This window comes from Diadema setosum, chromosome 10, assembly GCF_964275005.1.
Source record: "Diadema setosum chromosome 10, eeDiaSeto1, whole genome shotgun sequence".
Classification (NCBI taxonomy): Eukaryota; Metazoa; Echinodermata; class Echinoidea; order Diadematoida; family Diadematidae; genus Diadema; species Diadema setosum.
The window spans coordinates 14,341,661-14,354,904 of record NC_092694.1 but is presented as its reverse complement, the minus strand read 5'-3'; the positions used below and the strand labels follow the sequence as shown (position 1 = coordinate 14,354,904).

The following is a 13,244-nucleotide window of genomic DNA, read 5'->3' as shown; positions in this document are numbered from 1 at the left end:
CACCTAACCGAATAAAGTGCATAAAAGGACCGACAAGAGATAGAGTGAACAGGGATAGAAGGACAGATGGAAAGACGTATAAGGAGAAGAGGAGGGAGAGCTTATGGAAAGAAAGAAAAGGAGAAAACTAAGAGTGGAGAAGAGAAGAGAAACTTAGAGAAATGAAGAACAGGGGGTAGAAAAAAAGAGAAGAAAATCGAGATGAAAAGAAGAACAGGGAGTAGAACGAAGAGAAGAGGAAAAATAATAGAAAAGAGAAAGAAGAGAAAGGGGGAAGAACAGAGAATCACAGACATGGGTACTCGTCTATTTGCGAACAAGACCATTGAATAAAGGTATGTTAAGTGGTTTAACAATTTCTATGCATTTATGGCTAGTCCATGGGAGGCGATCGTAGGTGTACCGTGACGAGAGAGGGAGCGCGCGCACATGCGGAGTTTATAGGGTCCTTCACTTTTCTCCGAACATGTAATGCGCAAGTGGGCATGAAATAAAACTTTTGTTGTCGGAGGACACAAGAACAGCGTAACCCATTTCTAGGACTGCTCGGCTCTCACGCACGTGCAGACGACAAGCTCTGAGAACGTGGACTTTGTATTTGATACGTCCGTTTATCAGCAACTTCCAATCTCGACCCGTACTTTGTAGACTGTAGTCAGTCGTCAGTAGGACCCTACTAGGATTGAGAGGTTGAAATCGCTTCTTCGTGTGTGTCAATGTTTGACATAGCTTTTCGGATTGCGACCACCCTAATCTTATTGACTTCTGCCGGAATTCTATAGATTACTATTGAGCCGCATTGTGCCAACAGGACCGCTACGGAACGCTGGCGATCCGCTTGCCCGTTACTCGGGGCCAGTTCTGCACTCCTGTTGGGGACCGCTACACGGAGCCGACGTATCTTTACAAGGATTGGTACTGTTTCTTGACATTCCCAAACTTGTTCTCGTAAATGAGCAACAGGATACCCACCATGGAGCATAAAGGATCATTACTTACGCAACAGAGGGGATTCGCAATGTTCAGTGTCATTGGGGTACACCTATTACGTAAGTGATTGCTGTATCTTCAATTTGCCTTCGTTCATGCCGTCGCTTATGTACACATATACGGAAAGATAAAGGAAGGATTTAACCCTGAATGCTTAGTAAGTCGGTTGCAATCATTGGAATTTTAAGCGGAATACTAAGCATCTAAAAATTCATGCTTATCGCTAAAAATGGACATGCCGATGGCATGTTTTCAAATCGCATGAATAGTTTTATAGTCCCCCCTAGCAACGAGACGTACGGCTTGCCAAAGGTGTTGCAGAATGTAATATAGTCTACGCGATCAAAATTGATTTAGGATGGCAGGGGGCCGGGAAAGAAACTGCATTGAAACACGTAGGTATACAAAATGAGTTGCTCATTACGAGCAGTTCGCCTTTAACGTGAAATTAAAGTCCCGGCCCAGTCTAATAGACCAGTTAATTAACACATTTATTCAGCAAGGTCAACATTGATTTAAACTGTCAGAATTTGCACATCGCTGTATTCTTGCTTGGGTGATCTATTAAAGCAGGGAGATGGAAACTGATCTGTGTTCATATTCAATGACTACTGGGTATCATAGGCCTATATCTGTTGCCAAGGAGATTGTACAAACATGACTTGCGTGAAGTCAAGTCCCTTGAATCTGCTATTTCATCGCTGCTCTCATTAGTATACCAGTATCATTTCGTTACTTCGGTCTAGAGTTGAGTTTCTTCCGCCAGTTCCATTTTTCGGAACAGTTTGATGAACAGTTATAATTTTCGTTGCCGTGTTTAGCTCTCCATCTTGTACGTTAGTTGGGTAAATCAGGGTTTGCCACCGCTATCATAGTAGTCTTAGTGAGAGAATGTGATATAATATATTTCCTCTTGTCTCCTTTTAACATGATATTTTAAGGTACGTATTACCCTATCTCGGTAAATATTCTTGCTTATTATTTCAGTCTAAATGTGCTGAAACGTTAGTAGGATATATATTATATTCAACAGATAAAAGTTGAAAAACAAAGGCTACTCGAGGATTTGAATGTCCATGATGCGTTTTTTTTTTTCTTTTCAAACCATTGCACAACTGAATATGGTCTCGTATAACCAAAATTACTCAGCGGTAGATTAGCTACTATTGATTATGATGTCTGTGAAGGTGTGGAAAGATACCATTGTGTCTCAGAAAACAGAAAAAGAAACTTTTTTTTTTTTTGCTGATTTTAGGATAAGTTTTATTTTGTTTTTAATGAGAAACCCGTTTATGCCAATAATCGCTCATTTTTCCATCTGTCATCGGGACATCTCAATCTGGTATAGGAGGTAGCTAGGCCCCTTCACCTTAAACGACAAAAACACGCCAGCGCCTCCTTCGTCGGTTCTAGCAACAGTCCTGGCAGTGGGGGACCCCTATGACAGAAGTGTACATCTCAACTTGACATTTTTAGCGGCATCATTAGCGGCGAGCTGCACCATATGTCAAACCCATCACATAGCTATATCGGCCCATTTCATGGCTATTTAATTAGCGCCCAAAACTGGGCAACTGCTCCTATAGGTCCCTACATGCGTGGTATACCTGCTTTGCCACTTCACGCATGTATACCACTCGTCAGCGAGGCCAAGTTTATTATGACGGATTGAGCAGACTCCGAACGTGGCGCTTGGGTTCGATATAATAATTATTTCATACACTGTGTCTAGTGTCCAAAGTGTCGTACTTAGGATTTGCAGAACTCTTTTTGTGTTTCCTGAAGTGAATTTTATTATTCACCTTCTTGAAGTTTATTATGACGGATTAAGCAGACTCCGAACGTGGTGCTTTGGTGCGATATAATAATTATGTCATACACTGTGTCTCATGTCCAGAATGTCGTACTTAGGATTTGCAGAACTCTTTTTGTGTTTCCTGAGGTGAAATAAGTGTGAAATATATCTGTAAATATGTAGCAAGATGTGGTGCGAAAAAAAAAAAGTTTTGTCGGCTGAACACTAGCTATGTCACGTTGAATTGTCCCTGAATTCGCCCTTTATGCGATGATGAGATCGTACTTTTAGATTAGGCCTATAGTTTCTATATTTCCTTGCCTTTGGCGTGTTTTACCAAGTCTATAGATATTTTTTCCCCCTACCCAGTCATAGTCGTTGACGGTATAGTATTGCAGAGACTGTTGCGAGTTGTCACAACTGTTGTGGGTCCATCGATGGTATATCATGTGGAAGTTGTGGTTTTGTTTTGTGGTATAAAAGCACGTTAATTTTCGAAGTCCTTGATTCAAATGCGGATTTTCCATGCGGAAAACCATGTTTGATCACATAATGTGACAATGTAGTGAACCAGGTAATTCCGTGAGGTTACTTTGATACCATCCGGATACGTTATACGTTCTGGCAATATCCTCTTGGGAAATCCCTCAGATATTCTGTGGAATATTTGTTGATGAAGAGTACATGTCGTTACATAATTCTGGTTTGTTTGTCTTTTTCATGGTGTTGTCGTAAGAGGAGGAATATCGTGCAATGGTTACGCACAACCGCGTACGTAACTGAGATTTATTCATACCCTTATCATGCCTTGGAACTAGGCTTTGGTATGTTTCTTTATAATATACGGATTAGTTTTATAAGCGTAGAAATCAGAGCAAAACCATGCATTGCCAAACTTAAGGTGAAGAAAAAAAAAAACAAAACAGAAAAACAAATACAGTAACCAAGGGTATCACGGTGATATCGATGGAACGGGACAAAGAACTTCGCGTGGCGGATTTGGAAGCAGAACGTTCCTGATCGCGCTCTCTCTCTCCCTCCCTCTCTCTCTCAAAAAAGTGTACAGGTGCAGTATTATCCATCGCTCCTGTTATAAAGGGATCGTATAGTTTTGATTGAGACCTAACTTCAGGTTTCTAACATTTTTTGGAGTGAGAAATAATAAGAAACCTCTTATGAAATGTGAAAGAGCATATTCCAAGAGGAATTCAACGTTTATTTGATGAAAATTGTTTTTGAAATGGGCTGAGCTATCTAAAACAGAGCGACCCTAATAAAAGATGGGACCCACCTTTTATTACAATTGCTTTGTTTTTCTTTTTTTTTTCATGTCTGAGGCATTCCAAAACCGCTTTTCATCAAATAAACTTTGAATTCCTCTTAGAATTTTAGGCTCTGTACTATTTCATAAGTGGTTTCTTGGTATCTCACAAAAAGTTAAAAGCCCAATCCTCACCTCAACCAATACTATATATCATCCATTTAACTCCTGATTCGATGGAGCGCCCCAACTGGATAACAGCAGTGGAGGTCTAGAAAAAGCTAATGGCGAGGACAGCAAAAGGAATAGAAAGGCCAGATGAAAGGATAGAGATCTACAAGCAATGACAAGGGCTTAAAAAATGGGAGAGAGAAAAATCAAACATGGCGATCGAAAACAGCCTCGATAAGTTCTCATTTATGGAAGGGAAAGGACGGACAATCTCTTTCGTGCACAGTATATAGCTGCAGAGCCTACCTTTTCTTTACAAATCTGATGTCAGAAAGTTCTGTCTGTATAAACGTGGACCAATGGTTAAAACTTTGCGAGTTTTCTCAAGTTAATCTCCATACAGCAGCAGAAAATGTGTGATGAGAACCAGCTATAAACAGAGAAGTACAAAAACCATGTGACACTAAAGATCCACGAAGTCCAGGGACAAAGGCTTGCGGAGAGGACTTGTTCCCGCAGTTGAACTGAATACAGATTCACATCGATTCAACCACACAGGACCTCACCCCACCCCGCCCCTCCCTAGTCAACCATGACCTACACTGAACAGGTGTATCGATCTGAACAATGACTGCAACGTTTGTCGATTTGCGGCATGTGCAGTGCTTTTTATAGCGACCCGCGCGTGAAGATTAAAGGGTACGAAAAACTTAATGTCGTTAGCTATTTCACGTAATTTCGACCTTAAGAGTGAAAGAGCATAGCTTTTATGAGCGTATGAAATAAAAAAAAAATAGAAGGGGAAAAAGGCAGGGGAAAAAAAAGAAAGAAAGGCAACCCCCAACAATATCCTTATATTGTCAAACTACGCAATGTACACCCCAACAATGTCCTTATACAACATTGTCAAACTATATACGCAACGTACGCTGAAAAGTAACAACAGGAGTAACGTTTACGTTATTAGACTAAATTGAGCATGTGAAATTATGTTGTTTCATGACTTTTCATTGAACATAATCATAGGGAGATTGTTGTCTACATTTTCCTTTACACGAGTTATGCGTCTTTCCTCTTTCGTAAACCTTTTTCCTTTTCAGCGGTTCTGGTCTCGTTTTTTTTTTTTTTTTTTTTTTTTTTTTCACGACCGTTTTCTGTTTGGCTGTAGTTCAATGGAATAAATATATATCTTGCCTGATCCACGAATTACATGAATTTCCTGTATTACTTTTTGTTTTAGATATTGATGCGTACACTTAAACCCGTTGAAATTCGAAAAACGCAATGATCATGTTAATCGTCAGGAAACAAAACAAAACAAAACAAAACAAAACAAAACAAAAAACCGGTATTTATAGTCTCCCCGGCATTGCTACGTGTTAATCGAGAAGGAAAGTTAATCGGTTGTATTCCACAGACTACTCGTGGTGTACCATATCCCCTTGCTCTGTCCAGCGGTCACGAATAGTACACATTGTGTGCATGACAGTTAGCCCATCATAAAAGGCGTCTTTACTGCTCATTTCTGCTGGTGAAACCAGTTACTATCACTTTCTGCTCGAATAACGAAGCCTTTAATTTGTTTGTATTGTGGTGTTGAAAGTGCACACCTGGCATTTCAAGCGAGTTTGTTTCTTACTGGACACCGTCAATAAAGCCAATTCAAATCGAGTGCATTCCACTGGGATAATAACATCAACAAGTTAACAATAAAAGAGAGAAAAGCGGCAGACACAAGAATTTACGCTATTATGAAAAAAAAAATAACGAAGAAAATACAAGACATACCTTGAACAAAAGAAAAGAAAAAGAGAACCGCAAATGACAGGGCAATACGAAGGAACAGGTGTTTTCACCGCCTTTAGTCTCTCCCCAGTCGCCTGTACCCATTAGACCGCTTTATTATGGAGTCCCAAATAAAATCATGGCTATGATCATAATATTGCCTTTTAGAGGTGTATAATGTAAGACTTTACATCACCAAGGGAGTTACATCTTCCCCAAAGCGGGCAGCGCTGAGGGAAAAATATTGTCTTGAGCGGACTGTCAAGTGTTACATAGGCCTACATGTAGATGGGCACGGCAATATTTGCTAAATCATGATATGGCTACATACATCTACATTTCATTTTAGCCCGTCGCCACCAAGTCAGACTCTTGAATAAATTACATGGTATTTATGTGACGTCACTGTTTGCAATAATGTAACGATTTCCTCATTGCTGCATCAGTCACATGATTGCATTACCGACCCCTGTATTTGTGAGACCATAAATATCAAAACTTGAAACGTTTGTACAGTGGTATAGGGTCCTACAAGTGAAACATAGATAGTTCATTAACAACTTTACAGATGTATGTCTGATGCTTTGATAAAGTATGAAAAAAATATGGCATGGTATTGTATGATTTTGCCGCAAACAAGGAGGATAAACATTCAAATCGGGGGAAAAGACAGCCACATTCAGTAATTGCCAAATGGGTAAAATGTATGCGACATGCGCGACATGTACGACTTGCACGAAGATTACCCTGTTTGTGTTTACTTTGTAAGATGGGGGATGTTTATGGAATTTTCCCCGACGTAAACTACTTGCTTGACGATCAACCGCGGCTGAATGAGCAACGGAAACATAATTCACAATACCTGTAAGTGTGTGCTGTGAGCAAATTTTGCATACAACTGCATACAAAAGATACTGTAAGAGAAGAGACTTTACCTTGAAGTGACAGCCGTATTTTAACAAAAGCAGTGTGTCCATGCCATGTTGGAAGCGAATGGACTTATATCATGGAGGTGGGACCACCCGTGCTATACGATATTCTTCCACACACATTTCTCAGTAGGGCATGATTTTTATGTGTTCTAAAAGAATTCTTATTAGTTTGTGAGCATCGTTGAATTGATAGATGCATATCTGGCTAAAAGAAGAAATTGTAAATTGATGCTAAAAGAATGAATGAATAAAGAAATAGATTAAAGAATAAGTAAAAGAACAAATGATAGAGTGATGAATAAAGTAGGCCTAAATTATGATTCAATAAATGAGGAATATATTGCAATCTGCCATGTTTTATTTTATCATATATCAATATTCATTGCCATCATGCAAAAAACAAAAACAAAAAACCCACAAATCTTTTTTGTTTTTGTTGTTCTTTTCATTCTGTCCTTTTGTGTTTTATCGTATTTCTCAGGTTGTACCCAGAAAGTTTTAATAAAACCGTCAGTTTGCAGGTGTGGATAATTCTTGATGACAGGATTTACATCCAAGTGTAAAATTCTTTACGTTTTGTTATTGAGCTTCGCACATGCTGTGTGTCATTGGGGATCATAGCGGAAGTTGCGTATTAGAAGCGATATCCGTGCCATCATACTTGGCAACCAGTGTCAATATTCATCATGTCTTACTCGAGACGAGAGCTTTCGATTTCAGACTTGAATCGAAAGTGCGCTAACCTGTCCTCAACCACTTGAGAAGTGAAGCAGGGTGCGATATAGGCCCTGTACCATGACTATACATACATACACTTCCGCCTCTACAGCGCCCCCCCCCCCCCGACCCTCCCCTTTCCACAAGCTATCCTATGAAATTCGCATGAGATTGATGTTGGTGTCCATACCTTCACCGAGGTGGTAAGCAATGAGTTTCAAGCTCCTTGTGGAAGTGCGGTAGTGATTGTGGCAGTGGTATGCGTTGTATCATGGGGAGGGGGGGGGGGGGGTGGCACAGTAGACCTTTTCATTTTTCTACCAAGTTCTCTACAGGAGAACTCCAAACATTGAATGTTGCATGTCTCCTTTTCAAATGTCACGTACGGGCTAATATTTACTCCCACGAAACAAATGTGACTGAATATGAATATAATATGTACTACATGTAGGTCCTACAAAGTCTTAAAGATATAATACGGCTATATTGTCCTATTCTGAGGAGACGTTGAGGCGTAAATCTAGATTTCGGTCAATGACAATGGTAAAGAATAATCAGTACATGTTACCCCTTTTGTGCATACTCTCTCCGTAAGTCCGTTGTGTTTGTGTATGCTGATGAACAAGAACTATAACTGCTGGCATTGTTAGCAGCTGACAACATAGAGAAGCCTCGTCAACTTTGCACATAGGGTGTGTCTCATACAGTAACCATTGTTATTTGCATATACCGACATGTATAACGACACTAGAATCGTATATACATACATGTAATGTACACCTTGACATTAAAATGATATCTCAAACATAATCATATCGAGGAGCCACTTGAACACGCTACGCAGGCGCTCAAATTCACACATCCGTGCTTGCCATAACATACCAGCCATCAAACCATAAAACCCGGTGAATCTCACGAAGTCATGATGAGTTTAGAAAAAAAAAATGCACATCAAAATATTGCATTTGCCATACATTCACATTTAAGCATTGCGGAGTACATTAAGAACAGTGATGTCGGGAAATGTTGCCTCTAGAGAAATCATATTTGAGAACTACGCGACATGTTTCAATATAACTGTGTAATCAGGGAGGTGGAAAGAAATAATTTATTCTACCCACCTCCCTGATATAATGTATAGAATGCATAGTGTGATTTTGTCATGCTCAATGTCATTTAAAGGGACTGTACAGTACTGGTTGAGGTGGGGATTCATGTTTTGAACATTCTTAAGTGAGATAATGAAAAGCCTCTTATGAAATATGAAAGAGCATGTAATCAGCAGAGAGAAAGAGAGAGAGAGAGAGGGAGTGTGTGTGTGTGCGCGCGCGCGTGCGTGTGTGTTTCTGCCACACAATTGCGAAGTTCCGTTTCGTGTTCAAGCTAAAAAATGAGTAAAATCGAAATTCAAACACATCGTAGGCAACGATACGTTTTTTTTTTTTCTTAAACAACATTGCCTAATGACTTTCTGAAGTCATTAATCTAACAAGTGAACATCGCTACTGGGCCTAACGTAAATAATATGGTGGCCATAATCATCCTGTACAGAGGCTCTTAAAGGGATGGCATATTTTTGATTGTGGGCCTAATAAAAGGTGGGTCCCGCCTTTTATTTTATGACCACTTTGACTGTAGATATCTCAGCCATTGGGAAACCGATTTTCATCGAATAAAACTGAAATTCCTCGTAACAGAGTATGCCGTTTCATATTTCATAAGTAGTTTCTTATTATCTCACCAGAAAAAAAAAAAAAACAACAACAACAATCTGAAGCCCCATCTCAACGGAGACTATACCATCCCTTTATCGGTTGAAAGGGACAACCATTAAAGTATACCCTTTACTGGAGAGTTGCAGGCTTTCGATATAATATACCCTCTCGAAACCCGAAAGTGATTTGAAACTCAAATGTCTATGTGTCAGCAATTTTGTTTAGCATTAATTAATACTTCTTTCAGACGAAGAAATTGAAAGGCAAGCAAAGTCATCCTCTTGACTTGAGTTCACTTCAGTTCAGTTCAGTTCAGTTCAGTTTTTTTATTTCTGCATTTCAAAATCAATACAAATCAACAAATCAACAAAATACTTACATAGTCATTTACAGAGCTAATGTTCGTAACGTTTGGATCATACATACATTTTTTTTTCAAGAACGAATATTATATATAAAAGGAAGCAATAAGAAATGATAAAAATGAAATGCAGGGGACCATCATCATAAGCTAAGCTTGACGAGGAAGATGGCCCCAGGTAAAGAGATACATAAAGACAATCTTGCCACTCACTGAGTGGGGGGTAATTGTGCGAAGGGCACAATAAAGAGATACATAAAGAAAATCTTGCCACTCACTGAGTGGGAAGTAATTGTGCGAAGGGCGTGCGGTGCAGTGCGGTGTGCATTGTGATGGGGGTGAATCTTGGTTTGTACGTTGAGTGTTATTTGGTGTATCAGTGTGATGAGGTGAATGTTACTTCAGTTATGACCGTGAACTCATTGTTTAGGGTGTTTGTTGACCAGGTGGTATGAGTATTTATGTATCAGAAGTGTACTGGATTATGAGGGTGTTTTTTAGTTCTCGTTTGAAAATGTTCAACGACGTACATTGTTTTAAATTAGGGGGTAAAGAATTCCAAATATCTGGTCCATTATGTTTTAATGATTTTTGAGCTAAACTGATTCTGGGGTTTTCGAGATGGTAATCGGACGACTGACATGTTGGATATGAATGAACGGTGGAATTTGGAGTGAAGAAGCCATCAAAAATTTTTGGAAGACAATTAAATGTATATTCATACATAAAAACAGCAGTTTGAAAGGTGTGAAAATCCTCAATTTTCAATGTTTTTAGTTAGACGAAATAGGGGATTTGATGGGGATACGTATCGGGAATTGTTACTCTGTCTTCTGATTGGGCTTCTAAACTTTTTTTTTTATCTGACTTTATTCCCAATCTTTTTTTCCCTTTTTGCATCAGTTCATTTTCTATTGACATTCTGTACCTGAGGGGCCCACATTCTACAAGCACTGCCTTTTTAGTGGGTCCCCCCATTTTTCGATATTTTGTGTGATGTTATATCGTCTATATCACTTCATTCAATTTTCATTACAACATATTTGTCACCCCAAGGTTCCACAATTATGTTTTCTCAATTTACTTTGTTTTGATTATATGCAACCTTATTCTCTGTTACCAGAGAAAGTGAAATGTTTATGCTTTTTTTTTTTCGAAAAATGAAATAAAGTTTGAATTGAATTGAATTGAATACGGTATTACAAAGCATATATATACCTACTTTGATCACTATCAACGGGGTACGGTAGCTTATAGTTTAGATTTGTCTTTGTGTTCATTTAAGAAATGTAAATAATGTATAATAAAAATATAGACATATATATATATGTATATATATATATATATTACATGGATATATACATATACACATGCATTGTGACGTCTTGTTGGGATTATCAACTTCTTCCTCTTGCTACCATTTCAAGTTGTATTCATTTAACTCTGCAATGTTGATACACGGGAGTTAAAAAAAGCCCCACACATTTCCTATTAATTTCATGAAGATCGTCAAGATTACAATGATTTATAAAGGAGTAGAATCAAATAATGGAATAACAAACGGTTTGCTTTATATGACATGAAGTGATAATAGGAAAGATGATGGTAATGTTTTCACTAAACAGTGGAATTGGTCACGATCTCGGTACAAAATATATTCTATATTATATTAGATGAAGTGATGATCTTACGTGGAGACAATAATCTTCACTATCAGCAGACTATGACTGAAATTCCCCAAAGCGTGTTGTCACTTCCGCAGTGAATACTGCTTTGTTTTTAATAACCTGTTATATACGGCATATTTAGTGACTTTTAGGGGAAGTATTTGAAACCAGTAAATTTTGGATCGGAAACCTTATACATAACACGTTTGTGTACATATTAGCTTTAACGTCATGAAAGTGATAACAACATCACCTCTTCTACTTTTAAAAAATATGTTTATGTTTTACCAATTATAGAGTTTTTAATATATTTATAAAAGAGTAGATTGTGTATGATCTCTGTAGTTGCGACGAATATCTCGGCTTTGTATACACATTGCATGGTAACTTTAAGATTTTCATAATACTGCTCCCTCTGTTCACTGTGATGAACTCATGTTGCTGTTAGTAGTATTCATATATATTTGAATTGGAATACTGGGAGTGGCATTGTACTTAAAACTTTGTAAAGTGTCTGCAGATAACAATGATGCGTTGTTCATTTTGCTGGTTTAAATCAATACTAGTCATAAACCTGATATAACGATTTTTTTTTTTTTTTTTTTTTTTTTAGTTAGTGGATCATCTAGACAATGGGTTGTAGGACTCAATTGCTTTCATTTTAGAATGGTACAAGCAGACACCTCTGATCAGGGTATAGTGTATGGTATAAATATAGGTGTACGACGAAGTCAGCTTTCTTGAGGTGCGAAAGCGCGTCAATGTCTTGAACATCGAAATCCCATTAAAATTTAAAGCTATAGAATGAGTAATAATACTCTGAGTTTGCTTTGAACTTGAACTTTAGACCGGATATGAACGCGCAATGAAATATCGTTCATATCAATTCCACTTCATGCGAGGGAATGATAGCTAACGATGAGGTTCAAAGTGTGCTCATATGTCACCATCAGTAACAATGGTTCACTTATACAACGGTGACGAAAATTGGGGCTCCGATATTTACCGACACCTAATTGCTGCTGATGTGTATGTGGTACACATCATTCACATTATACACCATGGTTCATCAATATATCATTCACATTCACATACAAACACACAACCGTAGATTCAAACACAGATGTAAGTGGGGACTATGTGAATTATGATATTTCCCATGTAGTAGGCTACATATCAAAACAAAACCTGGAACTCATATCATACATCATGTTGTACGCCGGTTTGGTCCAAAGTAATTCTGTTATATGAAAATATCACCTGGACCAAGGCCTTCAGTCATATTATCCGTGTAGTTACGCGTCCCTATAGTAACTTATGTCAATGTCTGTTTTAGTGATTTCGTCCACCAGTAGAAAGTAGTTGTTGAAGATATGGATATAGGATATGATTCTCGGCTTTATCTTATTAATGCCATTATGACGTTTGGCGAAGCAGTAGTGTCGTACATAGTTAGAGCGGAAGAAGAAGAAGTCGGGTAGGAATTGCGTGTGCGTCATAATTTCGGAGAAGAATAATTTCTTGGCATTCGAACGGCTTGATTTGGTGGAAGGGTTAATTTGTCTTTCTTTTTTTTTTAAATTCCCGAAAGAAATCTTTGGTCATTTGTTTCGAGTATACACGGGAAGTGGCCCGTTATAAGCTAATTAATTGTTAAAGACGTCTGTGCCCCTTCGAAAACCGGTTGCATTGCTTAGTTACCACGCCTCTAATTACCCGTTTATCTGTGTGATAGGGGTGATTGTAAGTGAACGTCACGACGAATGAGTATGACATGTGTGGCTGACTAAAGATATTTCCTGGACAAACCAACCCCCAATTAGAAATAAACAGAGAAGAAAATAAAAACC

At 38.4% G+C, this 13,244-nt stretch overlaps 1 protein-coding gene across 1 annotated transcript in view; it reads left to right on the top strand.

Moving 5' to 3' along the window:
• The first annotated feature begins 581 nt into the window (after window positions 1-581).
• LOC140234096 (uncharacterized) overlaps window positions 582-13,244 on the top strand; it is a 60,001-nt gene continuing 47,338 nt past the window's right edge. The window contains exon 1 of the mRNA XM_072314177.1: window positions 582-1,049. Within this exon, the coding sequence (XP_072170278.1) occupies window positions 953-1,049 (97 nt within the window). The 5' untranslated portion in view covers window positions 582-952. The remainder of the gene's footprint in view (window positions 1,050-13,244) is intronic.